This window comes from Haliotis rufescens, unplaced genomic scaffold (genome assembly GCF_023055435.1).
Source record: "Haliotis rufescens isolate VD_foot unplaced genomic scaffold, xgHalRufe1.0.p SCAF_14, whole genome shotgun sequence".
NCBI lineage: Eukaryota > Metazoa > Mollusca > Gastropoda > Lepetellida > Haliotidae > Haliotis > Haliotis rufescens.
Genome location: NW_025963824.1, coordinates 688,117 through 712,898, shown reverse-complemented (window position 1 = coordinate 712,898; position 24,782 = coordinate 688,117). Strand labels below are relative to the sequence as shown.

The following is a 24,782-nucleotide window of genomic DNA, read 5'->3' as shown; positions in this document are numbered from 1 at the left end:
AATTTCTACAAATTCTATTTAACCTACTCGAAAAAGAATAATTACTATGCGCAAAGGCAGAGCCAATAATGCTGCACGGTAATTGTTATTAAAAAACTGTAAACAAGTCTATGGAATCATTATAAAATTTCTAAAAACTCGCTGGGCCAAAAACTACAACTTACGTTGAGTCTGTTATTTCTGCAACTGATTTGGAACGAGATTATATTCGTGGTGACGTCACTTCCGGAAATACATGTAGCAGAAGACGCCAAAAGTTAGAGCGAGAAGACCAAACACCAAATATACGACGTGACATTATCTAGGATGGATGTAATCTACTCAATAACATGTCCAGGAAGGTGTTTACGTAAGTATTTTGGAATAAATATATTTACTTTAGTGGATTTAGAGCATGAAACAATTCCGGAATAAACTACCCAACTTTTGATGACGTAAGCACCAGTAGATCGCGGGACTATTTGAGCCGATCACTGGAGCTAACTATAACTGTTAAATATTACTATGAAACATTTAATTGATCTAATACGTACAATATACATAGTTTTTACACACAAGACGTGTATGTAATAATAAATAATCATATATTTAATAACTATTAAAACTTCAAACGATCGCGGGAACGTGGACGAAAACCGAAGGTCTTGATCGTTTTTGACCGAGCCTGACTATTACAATAGCCCCTTTTTTAAAAGAAGACTTGTCCCGAGTTAACATTTTTACATAAACATGGTATTATACATTGCATTTCAAGTAGCAAAAAAATTCATGCTGTTAATATTTATACCACTATAAATATTCATGTTTGGTTGTTTTTTTTTCTTCTTGCAGTTAGCCCTTACAACTGCAGTTAAAGAACAGGGTTTGTTGTGCAAGAATAACAATAATTCAACTTATTACATGTTATATTACATCATTTACATTCAATTATAACTTCTTACCTTGTTGATTATCAATGGACACCGTTATAATACTTACATGTATCCCAAGAAATGGAAATCCAAGAATTAATATCCTTAGATATGAAAACACATTCTTATTATTATAATAAGGTAATTCTTCACCAGGAAATATGTCAGTGAAGCACAATTATCAGTCTGTGAAAAACACAATCTTTGGTTCTTGAAAACACAGTTCAGTTTCTTCACACACAGTTCTTGAATAGAATGTTCTGTCCTTTTCCAGGATATGGGTCTGGCTGTTTTCCACATGAATCAATGAACACAAGAATACATCTCAAAGAAATCAAGAGAGAAAACATAAGATGATCAATGAAAGAAAAGATAAGAGCCTTCATAAAAAGAAATTACAAGAAAAATTAGAAGGAAACTTCCTCTCCAAGACACATTATTATGCCGGCTGACTGCCACTGCCATGTGCCATACCTCGGATGAAGGCGTCAGCAGCGCGACGCTGGTCAAGCTGCTGCTGAAATCGCCTACCCTCGGCAGACTGTAGCACGGCCATTGCCTCCCAGCCCTTGGCGATAAATTCATCAAGCTGGGGCCTGTTTGTGGGAATATCCAGGCAGGTAGGCCAGTGTGCCCCATGGTGAGCGGCAAGAGCCTGCTGCATCACAGTATTGCGCTCTCTTAGAGCTGCGATTTCCATCTGCAGATCTGACACAGATGGCACATTTGGGAGTGAACATTTGAGAGGAACTGAATCATATTCTTTCTTAGGTTCCGTGACAGTCTGTGACGTTTGGACAGACAGGGCAGAGCAAGAGGAAGATGCTTTTGCTGATTTCCCCTTCTTACCCGCCCTCTTGCCCCGGGGTCGCCATGTCTGCCAGGACAAACAGTAAACCCCAGGGTCAACGAAATTTTCATTTCGTTCCACTTCAACAGTCACATCTGCGCAAAGCTTATCAACCTGAGCGGTAATAACATTTGAATTTAAATGCTTGTGCGCAATATGGTATTTTAAACTTTTTAGTGAAGAACGACAATCAAGACACTTCTTTACAGGGCAAGCAAACGATTTATGCACCCTGTGATGCGTTCGCGCCCAATGTTCTTCAAAGTCACGTCGCGATGCAAATGTCTTAGTGTCAAGGCAGGCAGGGCAGTCCATATTTGGTATGAATTTAATAAATTTCATTCCTGGCGCCCCCTCCATCACCTCTGGATGCACCGATCCCCATTGCTTGATCTCCTCTTCATCAACATCCAGGGTGAGAATGTCAGCCATCCTTCTGACTGCAAATAAGGAGTAAGTAACGCCTGCATGAGATATGTTGTAACTTCAACAGTGCTTATCACTTTTCTATATTCTAGATTCCATCATCAGCTTCCTCAGTGAGAACTAGAGTGAATCCCATACCAACCAACCATATCCAGTAAATAGTTTAGAAAGCTTACATCAAGCCCAAATTTTAAATCTTTACCACTTAAAAGATATGTTGTTTAACATTCAACTTTCGTGCCAGTACATTCCCTAGATCACATTTTGATCTGTTGCATCCACAATGCAACCGTAATATTAATATCTTCATGAAACTAAAGTATAAAGGGCTCTGACAATATGTAGGAAAACAAGTGAAATATAATTGTTTTCAGATTTATTTGAAATAACAGTACACTAACAGTATGTGAGAATTACTGAGAAGTCCACCATGTTGGAGGATCATCTCCCTCATAGGGCAGAAGTCTGTCAACATGGACAACCCGAGGTGAGTTATTTGAACCATCCTGTATACGGTAAGTCACATCATCAATCTGTTTGATGACCACCCATCCCTTCTTCCAGCAAGTAATGAACTTCCTGCTGGATGGGAGCTCCTTCCCAGGATTATATAACCACACTGGTTGTCCAACCTTTAGTCGAAACTCTTTAGTTCCCACATCGTACCTTTTCTTCCGGATTTCGGAAGAATGCTTAAGGCTACGGCGGGCAGACTCAAAGGCATATTCAAACCTCTCCCTGAGTTTCTCAACATACTCGTCATGCTTCTGAGCATTTTCATTTGGGTTTCCGGTAATAAGTTGGATTGGTAACCGGACTTCCCTACCCAATGTAAGTTCATTTGGCGTAAAACCAGTAGACTCATGTCTAGAAGATCTGTAAGCTGCCATGACATAGGGAAGGTGCTTGTCCCATGATTTTGGTTTCCCATCTGCATATATGCAGAGCATGGCACCCAAGGTACGGTTAAAACGCTCAACCTGGCCATTGGCTTGCGGTCGAAGAGCTGTTGTCCTTGTTTTCACAATGCCAAGCAACTTACAGAATTCTTGGAAGAGAGTAGCCTCATATTGTCTGCACTGGTCACTGTGTATTAGTGCAGGTGTACCAAAGCGACAAACCCACTCTTCCACTATCTTCTTGGCTACTGTTTTAGCCTCAATGTTTGGCATGGCGTAGGCCTCAGTCCACTTTGTAAAGACATCTGTAACCACCAAAATGAACTTGTTACCAGACTGTGTACGATCGAGCGGCCCCATAATGTCAGTAGTAAGTCGCTCCATAGCTGAGCCAGTTACATACTGCTTCATAGGTGCTCTCTGCTTCGAGGGTCTTTTACGAGCAGCACACTTGTCACATTTGGTACAATGTTGTCTAATGTCTCTTTTCATGTCAATCCAATAATAAGACTGTTGGATTTTTTGGAGAGTTTTCTGCACCCCCAGGTGACCTCCTAAAGGAGAATCATGATTATGGGTGAGGATCAGGCGACGTTTACAAGTTGGCATGACAATCTGCCAGTGCCATCGTCTGCCATCTTTGTTCTCCCACCTCCTATGGAGTACCCCTTGTCTAATAGACAACCGATCATATTGTCCCCACAGAGCCTTACAAGCACTCGAGGTGGCGGACACCTCTTTCCACTGTGGTTTGACATTATTAGCTCTGGCCTCGTAGATGAGTGCAATATCATCATCAGCCAACTGAAGATTTTTCATTTCATCTGGACACAATTGTTCATAATGAACGGCAGTTTGGATCATACTCCCAGTCTTTGCCGACTTGGACCTAGTCACTGATAACATGTCAGTCCTAACCACATTGTGTGGTATGTTTACATTCGAGTGTACTGGAAGTGACCTCTGAACTTGACTACGTGTGCGCATGCGTGAGAGGAAGCAGCGTGTTTACGCATGGCGGGGATTTGATATGAACTGTCAGTGGTGTGTAGAATGAGAGAAGGGCTAACCAGGGCCAACAGTGGAAAGGGCCATAAAGGTAATTAACATTGGTAGCAGAGCGTGGTTGAGGGAAAACGGGACTAGCAATATGGCACATGGTTACAAGAATCCCCCGACTTTGACAAATGAGATGGAATATGAGACGTGGAAAAACGAACTTGAAATATGGTGTCACATGACCGAGGTTGTAGAGGAAAAACAGGCACTCGCAGTCTCACTGGGATCACTTACGGGACAAGCTAGGGCAAAAGCAATGGCAATTGATGTGAAAGATTTGAATTCCAAACGGGGTTTGAAAATTCTTGTCCAAGCACTTGATGAACTTTATAAGAGGGACACTGTTGACTTAGCATACACGGCATACAGGGATTTTGATAGTTTCACAAAGGCTGAAGAAATGACAATGTCAGAATTTATCATTGAATATGAACGGCGATATACCCAGTGTAAGAAATATCAGATGGTTTTGCCAGATTCAGTACTCTCATTCAAGTTGCTTGATTCATCAGGATTGACTCAGAAAGAAAGACAGTTAGTTTTGACGGCAGCTAACGATAGAAACTTTGAATCTATGAAATCAGCATTGAAGAGAATATTTGGTAACGTTAAAAGTCAGGATTCTGACAGTGCCATATGTGTGAAACAGGAATCAGCATATTACACAAGAAATAGCCAGAGTGGTTATAGAGGACGTCAACAAGGACAGAGATACTCGGGTCCAAGGTACAGGAATGAGCCACGTGACAGATACAGTTCAGCTTACAGTGGTAATAGAAATGATACACCTGAAAGGGGAACGAATCCAATTAACAGGTTTGGAAAGCGCAGCCGATGTGTAATTTGTCAGTCAACTTTCCATTGGGCTAAAGATTGCCCACACCAAGAGAAACCAAGAAATAATGAGGAAGTGAAAATGATAGAAACAGAAGAACAGACAGAGCAATGTAACTTGACACTGTTTACAAAGGAGCAAAGTACGGAGAACAAAATTCTACTAACAGAAGCATTGGGATGTGCAGTATTAGACACTGCCTGTACAAGTACAGTGTGTGGACAGCAATGGTTGGACCAATACATAGAGACACTCAGTAGTCAGGAAAGGGATGAAATTATTTCAAATCCTAGCAATAAGAGCTTTAGATTTGGAGATGGAGTGAAAGTTTTCTCATCATCCAATGTTATGATACCAGCAGTAATTGGTGACACTCGGTGCACTATAAACACAGAAGTTGTAGAATCGGACATTCCTCTTTTGCTTGGAAAACCATCACTGAAGAAAGCTGGATTAATTCTTGATTTACCAAATGACACAGCTATCATGTTTCAGAAACCAGTGAACTTAGAACTGACATCAACTGGACATTATTGCATTGATCTAGTTGGACAAAGAGATTTTCCTGCTGAACAAACTTCAGATCGTGGCCTGGAGCAGTGTACAGTTGAACAGTTAGATTCAGAAGCACTCTTCATAAAAGAAAATATTGGTGAAAAGGATCAAAAGAAAGCGCTGGAGAAGCTTCACAAGCAGTTTGGACACGCCACAGCGGAAAGATTACAGAGGCTTATTCAAAATGCAGGGAATAAAGATCCCGACATCTTGAAGACACTAACAGAAATAGTTGAGAAATGTGAAACATGTGAAAGGTATAGGAAACAACCAACTAAGCCAGCATTTGGATTTCCTAAGGCTACAGATTTTAATGAGACAGTGGCTGTTGACTTACACGAACTTGGAAAGGGCATGTGGTATTTGCACATTATTGATGAATTTACAAGATTTAGTGCTGGAGCTATTATTAGAAGTAAGCAATCATCAGTGTTTGTTCAGAACTTTATTCAGCATTGGATAAGTATTCATGGAGCACCACAAAAACTCTTAAGTGACAATGGAGGAGAATTCAACAATGCTGAAGTGAGAGACATGTGTGAGAATTTTAACATTGAAGTAAAGACCACAGCAGCAGAGAGTCCATGGAGCAATGGATTGCTTGAACGCCACAATCAGACTTTGACAAATATCATGAGAAAGGTGAAATCTGAGAAGAACTGTGACTGGGAAACGGCACTTAGTTGGGCATTAATTGCCAAGAACAGCCTCAGTAACATTTCTGGATACAGCGCATACCAGTTGGTTTTTGGACGAAACCCAAATTTACCATCAGTTCTGACTGACAAGGCACCATCGCTCCAGGGCACCACAACAAGTGCAACTGTGGGAAAACATATTAATACAATGTTTGCATCAAGACAGGCTTTCATAGAAGCTGAAAGTTCTGAAAGATTGAGAAGAGCCCTCAGAAAGCAGATTCGTCCAGTTGCTGGAAATTTTGAGACCGGTGACAAGGTCTACTTCAAGAGGTCAGATGATCCTAAATGGAAGGGTCCAGGAACTGTGATAGGACAAGACGGTACTGTGGTTTTCGTGAGAAATGGAGGAATTGTGGTGAGGGTTCATAGAAGTAGAATGAGGCGTTGTGTAGAAAAGGAAATTCCTGAAAATAACAATGAACATAATGAGAGGCAAGTAGAACAAGAGGAAACTGTGCAAAGACATGATAGTGTCGAGGAAGACAGTGACCTAGAGATACAAACACAAGAACCACAGATAGGAGAAGTTTCTGAATTGAACAATCTACAGGAACGATTATCACAAATAAAGTCTGGGCAGACAATTTCATATGCACATCATGACACTGGAGATCAAGTCTGTGCAAAAGTTCTTAGCAGAGCAGGAAAAGCAACAGGCAAAAACAGGAGCTGGTACAACTTAGAATTCATGAATTCTGAAATGCAAGGTATAAGTCAGTCAGTTGATTTGTCCAAGGTAGAAGAATTGCGGATAATCCCCTGTGAAATCATGGAGGAAAACGTCATGATTACAGAAGATGTTGCATGGACTAAACCCAAGCTAACTGAACTTGATAGTTGGAAGGAAAATGGAGTTTACAAAGAAGTTGTCGATGATGGGCAAAGATGTGTGTCAACCAGGTGGGTCTGTACACTTAAAGAAACACCAGAGAAGATAATACCTAAGGCAAGGTTAGTTGCCCGAGGATTCGAAGAAGGTGAGAATACGGACTTTCTAAAAGATTCCCCAACATGTGCTAAAGAATCGCTGAAACTTATCTTGGCAGTATTTTGTCAGAAAAAATGGAAACCTCATTCAATGGATATTAAAACTGCATTTCTTCAAGGTGAAGAGATGAAGAGAGACGTTTACATTAGACCTCCGAAAGAAGCAAACGTACCTGGAAAACTCTGGCATCTTCAGAAGTGTGTCTATGGACTAAGTGATGCATCACTACACTGGTATCAGAAAGTCAAGTCAGTCATGTTGGAACTAGGAGCTAAGGTATCGAGAGTTGACCCAGCAGTATTTTTATGGGAAGGACAAGATCAAGAAACTGTTGGAATATTGGCATGTCATGTTGATGACTTTATTTGGGGTGGATCTGCAGAATTCAGATCAAATGTAATGGAATCTGTGAGATCACACTTAAAGGTTGGAAAAGAAGAAAATCAAGCTTTTCAATACTTGGGAATGAACTTATCTTGCCAGGACGGACACATTTTCTTACATCAACAGAAATATGCAGAAAGCCTCAACTTTGTCCAGATTGATAAATCTAGATCCGCTCAGAAATCTTTACCCCTGAACGATATTGAGAAGCATGAACTCAGATCCAAGATAGGACAAATACTGTGGATAGCTAAACAGAGTCGGCCTGATGTTATATTTGATGCTTGTCGACTAGCAGCATGTACGAAGGATGCCAAAGTTGAACATCTTTTGACAGCAAACAAGATCATTAGGAAGATTAAGTCAGAACATGTCAACCTGAAATTTCAAAATGTAGGAAAGGAACTTTCACTTGTAGTTTTCAGTGATGCTTCGTTAGGAAACCTGCCAGATGGAGGCACACAGGGTGGACACATGATTTTCCTCACAGGCAGTACAGGAAAGGTGACACCTTTATGTTGGAACTCGAAGAAGATTCGTAGGGTGGTGCGAAGCACACTGGCTGGTGAAACTTTGGCGATGGCCGATGGTATTGATACAGGAGTGTACCTATCAATGTTGTTTGGAGAACTGACTGGTGAGAAACACAACAGAATGACATTGACCTGTATCACAGACTCTAAATCACTGTATGATGCTCTAAAATCCACTAAACCTGTTAAAGAAAAAAGACTGAGAATGGAAATAAGTGGGATCAAGGAGTTAGTGGAATCTGGACAGATAGGAGATGTGACATGGGTGGACACAAATAACCAGTTGGCAGACTGTCTGACCAAAGAGGGCGCTTCACCTATGAAGTTACTACGGGTCCTTGAAGAAGGAACTCTGTGAAGATATTATTATAAACTGCATCATCTTTTAACCTGTTTTTATGAAGATCTTAAAGAAGAAAACAAAACAAAATATGTTTGTTGGAACAGTCTGCATCCTTCTTTTACATAAAACTATTTTATACAAATCAAAAATATTTGAGGTTATATGTGAAGAAACTGTTCTTGACATATACTGTACAGAGACTGTTCAGAGACTGGAAACTGTTCTTGGGATATACTGTACAGAGACTGGTTTTAAGAAATTTATTTTTACTTTTACCGAGAGCCTGAGGGAAGGCTTTACATATTAACAAATGAAATTTTGACACAGCCAGCAAAGTTTGTCACTCCAGCCTTATCACATTTGAAGACAAACTTTAAAGAAGTGGGAGATTGATAACATGTCAGTCCTAACCACATTGTGTGGTATGTTTACATTCGAGTGTACTGGAAGTGACCTCTGAACTTGACTACGTGTGCGCATGCGTGAGAGGAAGCAGCGTGTTTACGCATGGCGGGGATTTGATATGAACTGTCAGTGGTGTGTAGAATGAGAGAAGGGCTAACCAGGGCCAACAGTGGAAAGGGCCATAAAGGTAATTAACAGTCACTACACCACAAATGCTTGGAGATGAATCCGGGCCGGCGCATTGTTTGCTGCAAGGTCCATCTTCTCGTTTGCATTGAGGACATGGTACACAAGGTCGGCGACTTAGGGCGTCTGCATTCCAATGAATGCGCCCAGGTCTATGAACTTCATTTAAGTCATAATAGCTCAGTTCTTGTAACCACCTGGCCATCTGATTTACAGGTTTCTTAATCCGCTTGGCCCAAACCACAGCAGAATTATCGGTTCTTATAATGACAGGCCGTCCAAATACATAGGGATGCCAGTACCGGCAAGCAGTCACTACTGCAAGAAGTTCACGTCGAGTAACACAGTAGTTCCTCTCTGCTGCGGAGAGAGTCTTACTGAGGTATCCCAGAACTACTTCACGACCTTCTTGCATTTGTGCCAAAACTGCGCCTAGTCCTTCACCTGAAGCATCAGTGTCAATGATAATTTGGCCTTCTGTTTGAGGAAAACCAAGAATCGGCGCGGAAGTAAGAGCGACCTTTAAGCTCATAAAAGCTTTGTCTGCTTCACTACTCCACTGGAACTCTACTAGTTCACTAGTCAGTCTTGTTAATGGTTTTGCAATCTTCGAAAAGTTTTCAACAAATTGCCTGTAGTAGTTTGCTAAACCTAAAAACCTCAAAATATCTTTGCGACATTTTGGTGTAGGCCATCCTTTTACAGCTTCTATTTTTTCAGGTTGTGTGTGGACACCATCTGCTGAAATCACATGCCCTAAAAAGTTCACTTTTGTCTGAAACAAGTGACATTTTTTAGGCTTCAGCTTCAACCCAGCTGCGGTAAGTCTGTCCAAGACCATTTTGAATCGTTCAAGGCATTGCTCAAAGTCTGTCCCAAAGACAATTATGTCATCAAGAAAACAGAGGCAGTCTTCCCATTGAAGACCTCTGAGCACTGTCTCCATCAAACGCTCAAAAACACTTGGTGCATTGCACAGACCAAATGGCATAACTGTCCACTCATATAACCCAGATCTTGTGACGAATGCGGTCTTTTCACGATCTTTAGGGTCCATCTCTACCTGCCAATACCCTGCTTGTAAGTCCATTGTGCAGAACAGTTTTGCACCACCTAGACTATCAATACAGTCTTCTATTCTCGGTAGAGGGTATGAATCTTTTTTGCTTGAAAGATTCAACAAACGATAGTCACAACAAAATCTGTAACGGCCATCACTATGCTGCACTAATACAGTTGGTGAAGCCCAAGGACTAGTAGAGGGTGTTATTACACCTTGCTCTAACATCTGGGGGCCTGCTTGATTGGTTTAGCATCACCTGTATTGATAGTGTGCTTGACCAAACCAGTGCGCCCCAAATCATCGTCATTCTTAGCAAAAGTATTTTTATAAGAAGAAAGGACATCTTCCAATTTCTCCTTTTGAGATACATTAAGATTAGATTTACTTCTGTCAAAGAGATCTTTAAGATACTCAGGAATTACTGCACTTTGGACATTAAGTTTTGCAATTTTCTTGACCTTTTTGTTTGAAGGCAAAGTAACACTTTGACATTGAGCCAAAATCCTACCAGAGGTAAGAGTAATTGGGTTATCTGTCACATTAATGACTTTAACATAAGCTGCTCTAGCCCTGTTGACAACACCATTACCCATGAGAAGACCACTTTGAACTAAAATCTCCTTACATGGCTCCAAAAGAACATTCTTAGTGTTCTGTTGATTATCAGGTAAGGACAGTTTAACATAAGACACTGACTGCGGTGGGACCAAGGTATCATCAGCTACTATTGCAGTTCTATCAGCTGCAAAAGTAGGTAACCAAACTCCCTGTAATTTGATCTTGTGATCTGCAAGATCAACTACAGCACCTAGAGCAGTGAGTATGTCCATGCCCAAAATACCATCAACTTCGAACGAGTTCTCAATCTCAGCTACAAGAAATTCTTCCTGAGTAGGTTCCATGTCCTCACTTATAGTCAGCAGTGCCTTGAATATTCCGTTCACAGGAAACAAAGTTCCATTAACGGCTTCCAATGACAAAGCAATCGGACTAAGTGCGACAGAACGAGGAAGACGCTTGTAAGATCTAGGAGATAACAAAGACACCTGGCTACCAGTGTCAACTAACAAGGTAAAGTAAGTGTTACCAAGTTTTACATTCACTAACTGGCCTTCATCGCCTATTTTAAAACAAGGTCTCATCATTGCAATAGCTCGCTGTGAATCAGCTGTGAGAGAATATTGTGGTTGCGCCTCTGCTGCAATCCTATCCTCTTCCAGTTGACCACTTGAGTCTATTAGCTTAGGGTTCAATATATCATTGTCATCCACCCAAATCTCGACCTAAGTCCGAGATGGTGGTTTGGCGTTTCCCTGTGCTTGCTGCAGAACTGCTCTACCAGGTGACTGATTCACACACTGCGATGTCCAATGTCCAGGTTTATGACAGTTTGAACAAAATGAATTTGCTCTGTTGTCACGCCTAGATGGACTCTGAGCTCTGCGCATGCCTCTATTTTGGGTACGCCCCGGACTGCCATAAGGAGTCTGGCTCATTACATTGTTTTGTCTCATGGGGCTATGACTTTCATCAGCCCTATAATGCGATTTTTCTTGTACTTGAGACAATCTCTCAACCGTCTTTTGCAAGTCTGCCAGCTGTTTTGAAAAAACATCGAGTTTATTCTCAACAATTCTCTCCGGCGACTCAAAATGTACTTTTCTCACTGCAGGTTGTGGATATGCAGTGGCTCTCACAGATCGCTGAGTGATCCGACAGTTTGGCCCGCCCAACACAGACTCGTACATCTCTGCAACATCAACCGCTCCTTGTAGCGTGCAAACACTTTTGTCAAGGAATCGGAGACGGAGATCTTTGTCTACGGCTCTTTTGAGAGCATCTAGCGCCAATCTCTCCTGGAGGCCATCATCCAGATCAGGATAGGCTTCCTGGACAAGTCGCCAAACATCGTCTCTCAAGTCTGCTATTGACTCCCCAGGCTTGCGGTTCCGGTTGAGTAATTCTTCCTGCTTAACATCAGGGAAACTACTACCGTACCGTCTCCGAAGAGTACCGGCAAGCCATTGGTAGTCGTAGCGACTTCGCTCAGGTAACCTTGCATAAAAAACCTGTGCTGCTCCTTCCAGAGCGCATCCCAGCATATCTGCACACTGCTGGTCAGTCCATTGTGACTGTCTAGCGACATTCCTGAACTGAGCCTCGAAGGCAGCATAATCCCCCTTACCACTGAACTTTGGCAAGTGCAAGGAGATCCGCGCCACAGGAGTAGCTCTGGAATCAGGTCGTCTGACATCCATGGCGTTAACCCGCTCGGCTAAGCTCAAAACTGTGTTTGAGAGCTGTGCCATGATGTTAACCATGTTAGTCTCATTCTGATCATTCTGCTGGTCATTCCTACCAATAGGTCTATATAACACATTGTCATACAAAGATGGTGAGTAGTGCCTGTTCGAGTCCAGTGACTGCGAATTGCCCTGAAAACTTTGCTGCCGGCCATGACCATGTAAATCTCCTTCACTGAAGGACTTACTCGGATCAACAAACCTGGCGCTATTTTCTCTGGCTGCACCTTCCTCATGGTAACCATCTGCCATTGGTCTGCGACTTTCACTCGCGACCTGTTGTCTTACAAGTAGGTTATCCACAATTTGTTGTCTACGGGACCTTAAATTAGTTGCAGGGCCTTCCATTGCATAAAGTTTATCAGAAAAACTGTTTTGATAATGATCCATAACTACACAAATAAGTTAAGTAAAGTTTCAACATTATTTCCATTTATCCAAAAAGACATATCCCACTTCTGACACCATTAAACTGTAACGGGTTGGGGGTGGGGAAAACGTGGTTGTCAGGATGTCTTCAGTCCCATCCCAACCGTCAGTTTCCAAGAGATATTGTTAAAACGGATGTAAAAGAAAACTATAACAAATAATAAAAGTCAATTGAAATCTTTACTTGTTGTTGTTCTTATTAATAATGACAGTTACAATTTCAATATGATCATGAACTAACTGCAAGTCGTACTCTATTTTTAACGCTTGTCAGTTTTGACAGTTAGATTCTAGATAAATAATTTCTACAAATTCTATTTAACCTACTCGAAAAAGAATAATTACTATGCGCAAAGGCAGAGCCAATAATGCTGCACGGTAATTGTTATTAAAAAACTGTAAACAAGTCTATGGAATCATTATAAAATTTCTAAAAACTCGCTGGGCCAAAAACTACAACTTACGTTGAGTCTGTTATTTCTGCAACTGATTTGGAACGAGATTATATTCGTGGTGACGTCACTTCCGGAAATACATGTAGCAGAAGACGCCAAAAGTTAGAGCGAGAAGACCAAACACCAAATATACGACGTGACATTATCTAGGATGGATGTAATCTACTCAATAACATGTCCAGGAAGGTGTTTACGTAAGTATTTTGGAATAAATATATTTACTTTAGTGGATTTAGAGCATGAAACAATTCCGGAATAAACTACCCAACTTTTGATGACGTAAGCACCAGTAGATCGCGGGACTATTTGAGCCGATCACTGGAGCTAACTATAACTGTTAAATATTACTATGAAACATTTAATTGATCTAATACGTACAATATACATAGTTTTTACACACAAGACGTGTATGTAATAATAAATAATCATATATTTAATAACTATTAAAACTTCAAACGATCGCGGGAACGTGGACGAAAACCGAAGGTCTTGATCGTTTTCGACCGAGCCTGACTATTACACTTTCCATTTAATAGCTTTCTCCATTATTATATATATTTATGTAAGCATTTGTCTAAATGTGATCAAACGATAGTAAGCAATCTATTTTTAATCTCCAACCAGTTCTTTGGTTTTGGCACGGAATAATTGACGCGCTTGTTGCCTCCCCTGTTCTATGAACTTTTTTTTCTCGTCTTCGCTAATACCACTGGTCTTACGAGATTTTGATCGAATCTCCTGCTTCATTTCGTTGTATTTGGTGAGTTCCGACAGCACTAAACGAAACTCATCCTCGGATATCTTACAATCGGCCAATGCTGTCGAAATATGATCCTCGATGCTGTTCAACTTTGCTTCGGCGAGTATCCGAATACTATCGTGTTTTAATGCTTTCTTTTGTAACCTACGAGAAATGAATTTTATCGCTATTCCTGCCAGTCCCGAGACTCCAGCGGTTATTTCCATGCCGAGCACGATAGGCGCGGCGATTATAGTTGATAGTAAACCGATACCCGCTACACCGAGTCCCATGCCAGATACTACAAGAGCGGTGTCAACTCCGTCCAGAGCATTCACGGCTCTGCGATACTTTTTATACAATCCAAGTCTCAACTCCCTATCCTTCCCTATTCGATGTTTTATGTCGCTTATTTGATGTAAATCGAAATCCATCAACAGTTTCCATCTTTTCAAATGCTTCACCGAGCGCCGGATATAAACTCATAGTGTATATTACGATCATATAATAGTCTTTAATTGGTCTTGCTTAAATGTTTTGAGACTATACATCAATCTTATCAAATGTATATTATTCGGCAAGAATATCTTAGAAAGAGAAATACTGTCACTTTTAATAATTTGAACCCCCTCGAGGGTTGCAACGGGCGATGCTCCGATATGAATAATACTGCAACGTTGACGCTCGTGTTTCTTGAGCCATTTAATCGATAGACCTGGTAATATTTCGAAGGCATCTACCGGTGCCTCTCCGAACAAGACTTCAATAATAAGCGTAGAAAGATTAGGTATTGCACTCAGGTTCTGTTTAATTTTTTCGAATTCAGTAACCAAATTTAAACTAACATTTTTTAAGGCCGGACGACTATATAACATATGACCTGGGTTTTCTGGCAGGGGAGTGACCAACACACTTTTTCGTTTTGACGGGATATAAGCCGCGAGTACGATGCCACTATTTATTATCTTAGTTAAATTATGTCCCTTATCCATCATCACATAAGGTGGGGTAATGACGATATTCAATAGCCACTCGATGTTTGCTTCGACCATAGTCCATTTTTTATCATCGTTGCGAGTAATATTGTACGAAGTGTTTTTAAGGAGTCTACTAACATCGACATCGCTTAAATCTCCTAGATTACCCGTGAATGTGACTTCTTTCCGATTGTATACATTATCGTGTAAGTGTAAAGCGTATAACTTACCAGCGGTACCGGGTTTATCAAATCCTTCCGTGTCTCCGAGATCGGAAAGCGCAATTGTATTACATTTTCTTACTGTTCCAGGGCCTGATGCATCAACCATTATTTATAATATGGAGTGTTACACTTAAGTATCCTATATGTACAGGTTGGTGTTTTACATCTAATACAGAAATTTTGAGGTCTGAAATAATACCCCGCTTTAATTTTTTATATTGTAATGGTGAGAAAGATTCCGTTCTACCGCTATTATATTTTTCATTTTTGACCGGAACAGATCTGAGTAGAGTTGAAGGACTTTCTAGTTGAATATTATTTGTCGTGCTTATTTGATCAAGATGGATGAACAACTCTTTATAGGGAACTAAATCGGGTACTTTAATTCCCTGTCGTGGTTTGTTATAATTTATAATTCCTATTCTATGATGAAATCCAAGTGTAACTTCTAAGTATGGCCTAAGAACTACAACGTTTTCTCCAGAGTCGACTTTCACTGTCCCATTCGACTCATTTTGTGTTAGACTAGCTCCATTAGGCTTAAAAATTTCATCATTGAGTGAGCATACGCTGTAATACCCATCAGGTATAGTAATGAATTTTTCAATACCATTGTTTACACCTATTATATCTATCACATTATTACCTCTCGCAGCACTTATATTGGTCCACAGTGGGTAATATGTTACGTCGCATAGAGCGACTTCGAGTTGTCCATCCGAGTTATCGATAGTATGAAGCAGTTCAATAGAGTGACCATTTGTTATTCCAGGTAGTGTAACATACATATTAAATATACAATGATACTATATCATAACTTAAACATGAAATCAACTCACATTACTAATCAATCGATTATAGTAACTGCCTCTGGTGCTGAATTTTTCGTTAAATTCCACGATATCTTTGAAAAATACAGTTTCACGGCAACTAACGATAAAATGATTGACGATTGGTTTAACCGTCCGATGCAATTTTGGCAGAATCAGTTAAACTTTGCCGTATGGTGTGCCACAACGGGATGTGGCGTATCTGTTAATGCCCCAGGATTTAAACTATATAAGTCTGTTATATTATTTCACGTGTACTATCAGATTAGACGTATACTTAAAGAAATTAGTGCTCCATTACCGATGGATCCAGCATGGAATCATGCAAATAATCATTATAATAAGAGGGCCTTCGAACATATTTGTAATGAATTTAATGTTTCTACGAGTAAAGATTGGCGCATTAAAGGACCTAGCCATGGTCTAGGTATTCCGTACAATGGACAAAGAACTATTAAAGATAAAAGCGATTATTTAATTAAAGCGGGTGTGATCCCTTCAGGCTTTGCTCTCTCGAGTAAACAGTTTAGAGCAGATCGTATGAACTTTGAGAGTGGCATTCCTTATCTTATAACAAAGTTTGTGCATCCAAACGATACAACAGACGCTTGGAATGAATTTCTTAATGATAAAACGGAAAATAATTTTACTAACCCAGGATTTGAAAGAGTTAATGAATCGATAAGAACTTATGTGTGGGCAATTCTCGGAGCACAATCGCAAACACGAACATCCATTATCGGTACTGGGACGGCGTTCGATGCGCAAAAACAGTTTGTCGCAAACGTGGAGGACGCCATTAATTCACCAGTTGACATACCATCGTCTATAAAGCGTTTTCAAGATGCATTACAGTACGCTCAATCCAAAGTGGACTTCATTTATGCGCCGGGACTATACATGTCTCCGAGTAATATGGAACTTAAGATCAGTCAAGTGATAGGCTAAAATAATAAAATTGTTATCGCTACCGATCAACAAAAACCAGGTATAAATTCAGATATTAACGTCGAATTAATAACGCAAACGATCACGGGCGAAAAGGGAATAGTCAAGCCACAAACACCCACTATCGATCAACCATCTACTAATGCACAAGTGCCACCGCATATTGAAGCTAAAAATCAACAACATATCGATGAAAAAACAGCGCTCGTAGTGGGTGGAGTCTCGGTTGGTTTACTCATGATTTGGTTAGCGAACTGATTTGGTGGTTAAATAGTTCTTAGCGAACACGTACAACAGCCCTGCAATTGCTACGATCAACCCCCACAAGTTTTGACTAAGCCAAGTGGTGGTCTTAGCTAATAAATTCAATAGCCAGGAAACAACACTCCCTATTATACCGGGAAGTGCGGCCGTGGCTTTCTCAGCGAGCTTTCCCAGTGCTGAACCTAATGCTTTTAAATGCTTTTTTATCCACTCTTTTATACCATTTTTATCGCTAGGAGGTGATCCGCCTCCACCTGTACTACCACCTGTTAACGAGAGAGTCAAAGTCGATATAATAAATCCCAATGCGGTTAAAATACTGGCAATTGTTATTCCCTGTTCTCTGAACAATGTTTTAATTTTATCGGCCAGTGTAGTGTCATCGTTGAGGACTTGATCGATAGTTTCTCGAATACGACTGATTTGCGAACGAAGTGCCTTTCTATTACTGGAAGCTGCTTCGAGGCGGGCCGATCTTTCGTCTTCTAAGTTACGCAATCTTTCCGCTACGCGGCGTCTACTGAACTCATCGCCCGCCTGTTCGAGTTTTGTTTTCTCTTGAGCTATATGCTTGTCGATTTCGGATATCTTGGCTGTATTATTGATGAGTTCTCCCCGCATTGTTCGCATTGCCTTGTCAAGACCTCGTAATTCCCTAATACTGAACTCTGAATATGGTGATACACTGACCGTGGAATTATCGTAATAGGTATCTAAGATTTCTCCGAGTCCGTTCGAGGCCACGTTAGAGGCTTCTTCCAAATCATCTGTATTAACGAGTTCATCACGCACGGTTCGAAGAACCTTAGTAGTCTTCGCGGAAAGTCGTCGGTAGTCCACAAAACCTAATTTATCACGAACAGTGCTGATGCCGTGTTTAGCAGCTATCGTAGACAAGGCTAGGGGCTTACGAGTACGAGAATGCATAAGATCAATATCCGGAGAGTCACGCAGTCGCAATATTCCTTTACTATCTATCTCAAACTTTGAATAGTCACGACCTATTGGGGTATCATCTTTTAATGCATCGTAATAATCATTGACGGACGATTGTAAAAGTTCATCGTTAAGACTACTAAACCTGGTTTCATCAGTACCCTCTTCGATTGGATTCAGATCATCAAAGGTACTTAGATCAAAGTCATTAATATCAAAATCAGTCATTTTTATATTAAACATAGGGTACATAATTTCAATATAAACAATGTCTTCGCAATACGGACGCAAGTTAAACCCACAACGTAGACTTCGAGATCCATTAGGGGTCAAAGCAATTCGTCAGTCTGTAACTATAACTAATAACCCTAGTACCATCGATCAGAATCAAACGCTTCTGGTTCGGTTTCCTAATCTAGGCGCACACGATGTGTTAGTTCCGGGAACTGTCCGACTAGCATTTACGATTAGTTTGACTTCTACCGACGTTAACAGGGAGCCCGTTCAGAACATAGGTCGTGCTATCATTAAGAAAATCGCGATTAAAATTAGCGGTAATGAGGTTTTGAGTATCGACGATAGCGATGTATACTATTGTTACATGGATCTCTGGAGAACGGATAAAGAGCGGGAAAACTTACAGTACCAAGGTATTTGTAATAAGAACACATTGAGACTGCGCGTGGGTTCTGATAATGGTGATAATACCATCGTTAAAGATAAGGCCGTTGCCGACGCATTAGGTAACAGATTCTATGTTCCCCTAGACTTTGAATTACTAGATTCCCACATGCCCTTTTATCAAGCATCCCTAGGCGATAGGTTAGAATACGAACTCACTTTTAATGACTACGGTAGAGTAATCAGATCTGCTAATGAAGATGCTAGATATTCCATTGACAATATATCGCTGGAGTACGATATGATAACGGATCCCGAATTAGCCAGACAAATTCGTAACCAGTATACGGGAAGTTTAGCCATTTTGTACGATCGCGTGCTGCGACACCGAAAGATCACGAGGGACAAAAAAGATACGATGTGGAATATCAATCTAAACGTTCCCACGAGGTCGTTGAAGGGTATTTTAATGTTGTTCGAGGACCCCTCCGATGCGTTTAAAAGAAATACCGAGAAGTTCTACAATCCCAAGATTACAAAAGTAGAATTGACTATCGAGGGCGTTCCTAATCAACTATATAGCCAAGGAATGCTAGCGTATCACCAGTGGGATGAGATTAAAAAACTTCCTTCTATAAAACGTTCTCCGGAAGTTAACGCGGTCGTGAAAGATCTGTCTCTCGGGAGTGTATCTATAGGTGAATACCTCACCACGAAGTACTCGCTATGGCTCGACATGCGAACAACGGACGATGATCAATTACACGGCAGTGGGAGGAGAATAGAAAATGCTAGCGAGGGTGCCACCATACAGATAACGAAGCTTCAGGAAGCGGCTGGTAAATTAAACATATATTTGTACGTGAGTATGGATGCGCAACTTAATATACAGAATGGGAGATTCGTGCAAGCAATCTATTGATAATCTTTTACCTAAAGATCCGCACTGCGCTATCATATGCAGGCAAACGGGCTGCGGAAAAACAGCCTTTATTCTAGATATTTTAGAAAGTCATTATCGGGACGTTTTCGATCATATCATTATTCTGTGCCTGACTATAAGCGTTAATAAAACCTACCTATCCAGAGATTGGGTAATGAATGACGACGGGGTACACAGAGTCGATCCGGGCGATCGATTACAAGACTGCCTCCGAGTATGTCACGAAAATCACAAAGGAGAATCGACCCTTTTCGTAATAGACGACTGCAGCGCGAGTAAAGAACTCACAAAAAAGAAAGATATGCTTTCGTATTTAGCATTCTCCGGTCGGCATACTCAACATAGCGTTTGGGTACTTACTCAAAAATACAACTCTGTCCTGAAAGATCTCAGAGAGCAGACCAAATGGGTAGCACTGTTTCATTGCAAAGACCGAGATTCATTCGAGGAATGTTTACGCGAAAATGATGTCATTTATACCAAGGGCGAACGAGATAAAGTCAGAAAAGTGTTAGCGGCAACGAAGCACTGTAAACTCGTATTAAAAACCGATCAACCAGCTGCTTATGCAATTGCTTAGCAAAATGTAGCAAATTGTAGCAAAATTATAGCAAAATGTAGCAAAATGTAGCAAAATGTAGCAAATTGAACATTAGTGGTTAATATTACATAAAATGTGGTTCGAAATCCTCATTCTTTCACAACAGTTCATTATTACGGGTTGTATTGGATATGTCATATTATATTATGTTAGACTTAAATATCTCCTTAGGTATTACATTATGGAATGCGACGAACTCATCGAACAAATGCTCAAAGAATCTGATGCTGATCAACATACACATCAACATGCGGATCAAAATGTAGATAAATCTTTAGATAAACATAGAGAAAGACTCGCGGCTTTGGTAGCCGGTGGAAAATGTTCCCAATATTTGGGGGAAAATTATACCATCGAAAAAATTGATAACATGACCGACGAAGAGATTAAAAAACTGTACACGCGTTACGAGTCTAGACTGGGAGCTACCATGACTAAAACGATAGGGTCTTCTATATTACAACTATACACAGCCGTAGCTAGTACGTTTCTCCCCATCCCAGCAGAACATCGCCTGTATTTATGCGAATCTCTAGAGAAAGACCCATTCATCGAACACGCTATAAGCGCGGTGAGCTGTGAGTTTTATCATAGATTCGGAATGTACTTAGCTCCGCTCACCACCGCTTTAATAACGGCTAGGTATTGTCAATTTAAACATACGTGCCCACTTAATAATATAAATGGAGACACAATCACAACAGGTGACACCACAACAGATTGTGAACGAGGAACCACAACAGATTGTGGAACAACAAGTGAACACACAACAACTGAATGAGGAACCACCACCAGCGATTGCACCACATGTGAATACAAAAAAACAACCCAGAGTGACAAAGAATCCTTTGAAAATAGCCGCAGGAAGAAAGGGTGGGCTGGCGCGCAAAGCGAAATTAATAAATAATTCAAATCCGATTAAAACATGGACACTAGTAGGAGTTGCTGGTATAGCGGTTGTATGGTTCTTTTATAAGACCGGAGAAGATAAAACATCACCCCCGCCGCAACAACAAGTTCAATTAGAGGTTAGTCCTCATATAATGCTATAAGAAGCATGACTACTCCAGCTACAGACGGTAAAATGTTGGTAAACGCGACGTATCATTCAGCGGTGGTCACCGGCTTGGCCATTGGCTATGCCCGTATGGCTAAAATGATTACTAAAGCCACACCTCCCAAGCTAGATTTTAATAGTTTTGACATACCAATGATGGTTTTGGATATTGGATTAGCTATGGCAACGAAGGATATGCTCATCAAACAAGGGCTTATCCCTGAAGACATAATGAAGTAATTAATTAAACATTTGAATATTTAATATTATTAAACATGGCAACAATTGCGATGATGGTCGGTGGAGCTGTTGTTAATGCTCTAGCTTTTTCGGGGAGTAATTTTTTATTTTCTAGTATGAGGGAATCAAACGCTAAAGAAGTTGAAGAGGAGCGTAAACGACATAATGAAGCTTTAGAACAATACCAAGCAGCTCAGTTACAATATACACAGCAGAGAATGAAGAGATTAGACTTTATTCATGAACAACTGATTAAGGAAGGACATTCAATTCAAACGTTTAAGGATGTTGAATCTGCCATGCACGAATACTTCCTCGTTTATGGGAAAAAACTAGACCCAATACTGAGACCAACAATGAGTCAGTTTTATACACCGTCAGAGGCTCAAAAAAAACGCGAGGTCGCATTTATGATTATTGGATTGACTGGTGTATTGATTTTCAGCTATACCATGCATAAGTCAGAGTGACAGCTGTGGCTATGACCTAGTTTAGAGCGATCTATAAATAGCGTTGGCTGACTGCCTAATCAATAGTGTAGATGTGTTTTACCTTTTAGACAAATGATATGATATGTGTATAACCACCATGAATCTATGCAAATATACACTCATGGGGAAATCTATTCAATGTCAGAAGCCATCGGTGGGTATTTACTGTGGCACTCACGCTTATAACATCAGAAAGGGTTTTAAAAATTACGTTTGTTCTGTATGTGGGATTGTAGTCAAATGTAGTTACAGTTTATGTAAGAGTCACGGTGCTGATAAGGTCAGGAAGCAGATTAGTTATGCTAGGAAGAGAGATTACATCAATGAGAGGAATAGGTTGGGGAGAATACGTATTTATATATGAAAAACAACCATTTAGACAAATGAATCATTTTGTATATACCATTCAACCATAATGTTTTTTGTCAGAGAATTAAAAGCTATGGCAAAGCAAAGTGGACTGCGTGGATATTCTCGTATGAGAAAAGCTGAATTGATGGATTTACTCGGTTTGGAATACAACAGACCCGAGACTGTTAGAGAACTCAAAGTTTGAGCGAGAAACAGTGGGCTGAGAGGTTATTCTCGAATGAGAAGAGCTGAATTGATCGCTTTACTAGATAATAATCAACCTAATGATGATATTCAACATAATAATGATGATGATATTCAACAACAACAACAAGAATTAATATTTGTACCCACATCCGCCGGCGTTGGTAAATATCTAAGAGGTTGGAAGATGGATATTAATTCCAACATAGATGTTAACGATATTAAGCCCATCATATCGAGTAAAATTAACGAGGAATTAGATGATTTACATAGTATAAAATACCAGCTGACGATTAAAATGACATTGAGTAAAAGTAACACAGACGATAGCACCGAATATACCGAACCATATTTCCGTAGCAATCAAGAAGTTATAACCGAATCCGATACTATAAACTCATCATTAGATACATCAATTCAGAGGATACAGGAAACTTTAGAACGCTGGACTAATAGAGGTTCAGGTTGGGGTGTGGATAAAATCGATAGTTTATATTTAGATATAGCGAATTATATGCCCTTCAAAGGTGGATCTTATATAGATTTACCCCCGTATTATAAGAAGAAAAAAGCCATAATTAACGTAAAAAATAAATCCGATGACTGTTTAAGAATGATGATAAGATCTGCATTGTTCCCCGTAGATAAGCATCCGGATAGACCTTCTAGCTATCCTCAAAACGATGGACTCAACTTCGATGGTATAGACGAACCTACACCAATATCACAAATTGATAAGGTGGAAAAGCAAAATAATTTAGCTATAAATGTTTTCGGACATTCTAAAGGAATTGTTGTACACAGGATAAGCTCCGCTCCGGAAAATATCCCCAGAATCAATTCATTTCTGATCGAAAAAGATGGTAAATATCATTATACGTGGATAAAGAGTTTAAACAGGCTATTATACGATCAAACAAAACATAAAGAAAAGAAATATTTCTGCGAAAGATGCCTGCATGGGTACAGCAGACAAGATCTATTAGAAGCGCATAAAGAAGACTGTAGAGGTGTTGGACAGAATGCTATCAGGATCGATATGCCTAAAGAGGGAAAAAATATATTAAAATTTGAACATTATTGTAATCAAATGCCAGTACCGTACGTAATTTACGCCGACTTCGAAGCGCTTATCAAACCCATAGAAAATACTGAACGCAATAATCAAGATAGTAGTTTTACGTACAAAACTCAAGAACATATTCCTTGTGGGTTTGGATATGTAGTTGTAAGGTATGATGGGAAAACAAACACTCCCGTGATTTACAGAGGTCCCGATGCAGCGGGAAAGTTCCTAGAATATCTAGAAAATGAAGAGAGAATAATCAGGGAAACATTATCTTGTAAGATACCCATGCGTATGACGAGGGATGATTGGAGGGTCCATAAGAAGTCACCGAGTTGTCACGTTTGTAATAAACCCCTGGATGGGGATTCCGTAAGAGATCATTGTCACGTCACGGGTAATTATCGGGGAGCCGCTCATAACGAGTGTAACTTGAAACTAAAAATGAATGCTCAAACAATACCCATCCCCGTTGTGTTTCATAACCTTAGGGGATACGATTCACATCTCATTATGCAAGCTATCTCAAAGACCGACGGCGGTTTAACGTGCATTCCTAATAATATGGAAAAATACATATCGTTCTCGTTGACTAAACCTATACATTATAGGGACAAGGATGGGAAATCTAGAACAAAGCAAAGTAATGGGCTTAGATTCATAGACTCCGTACAGTTTCTGTTATCTTCCCTGGACAATTTAGCTAATGCGAACAATCCCGATGACTTCGCGATAACAAATAAATATACCGATAAGATAACTCGTCATTTGTTGCTGAGAAAAGGTGTATATCCTTACGAATATATGGATAATTGGTCTAGATTCGAAGAAACTGAATTACCACCCCTCGAATCATTCTATAGTAACTTAACAGAATCTAGAATAACAGATGCCGATTATGAACACGCTCTGACAGTCTGGGATAAATTAGGTTGTAAGAATTTAGGCGATTATCACGATCTGTA

At 40.2% G+C, this 24,782-nt stretch overlaps 1 protein-coding gene and 1 long non-coding RNA gene across 2 annotated transcripts in view; one reads left to right on the top strand and one right to left on the bottom strand.

Annotated features, from left to right (window-relative positions):
- Positions 1–273: 273 nt before the first annotated feature.
- On the top strand, positions 274–1,327 carry LOC125379320. The gene is made up of 3 exons (XR_007220677.1): positions 274–349; positions 832–862; positions 1,186–1,327. It is a non-coding gene; the product is annotated as an uncharacterized LOC125379320 (long non-coding RNA).
- LOC125379319 overlaps positions 823–24,782 on the bottom strand; it is a 47,004-nt gene continuing 23,044 nt past the window's right edge. Inside the window, exon 3 of the mRNA XM_048395621.1 lies at positions 823–2,201. Coding sequence (XP_048251578.1) covers positions 1,351–2,193 — 843 coding nt within the window. The 5' untranslated portion in view covers positions 2,194–2,201 and the 3' untranslated portion in view covers positions 823–1,350. The remainder of the gene's footprint in view (positions 2,202–24,782) is intronic.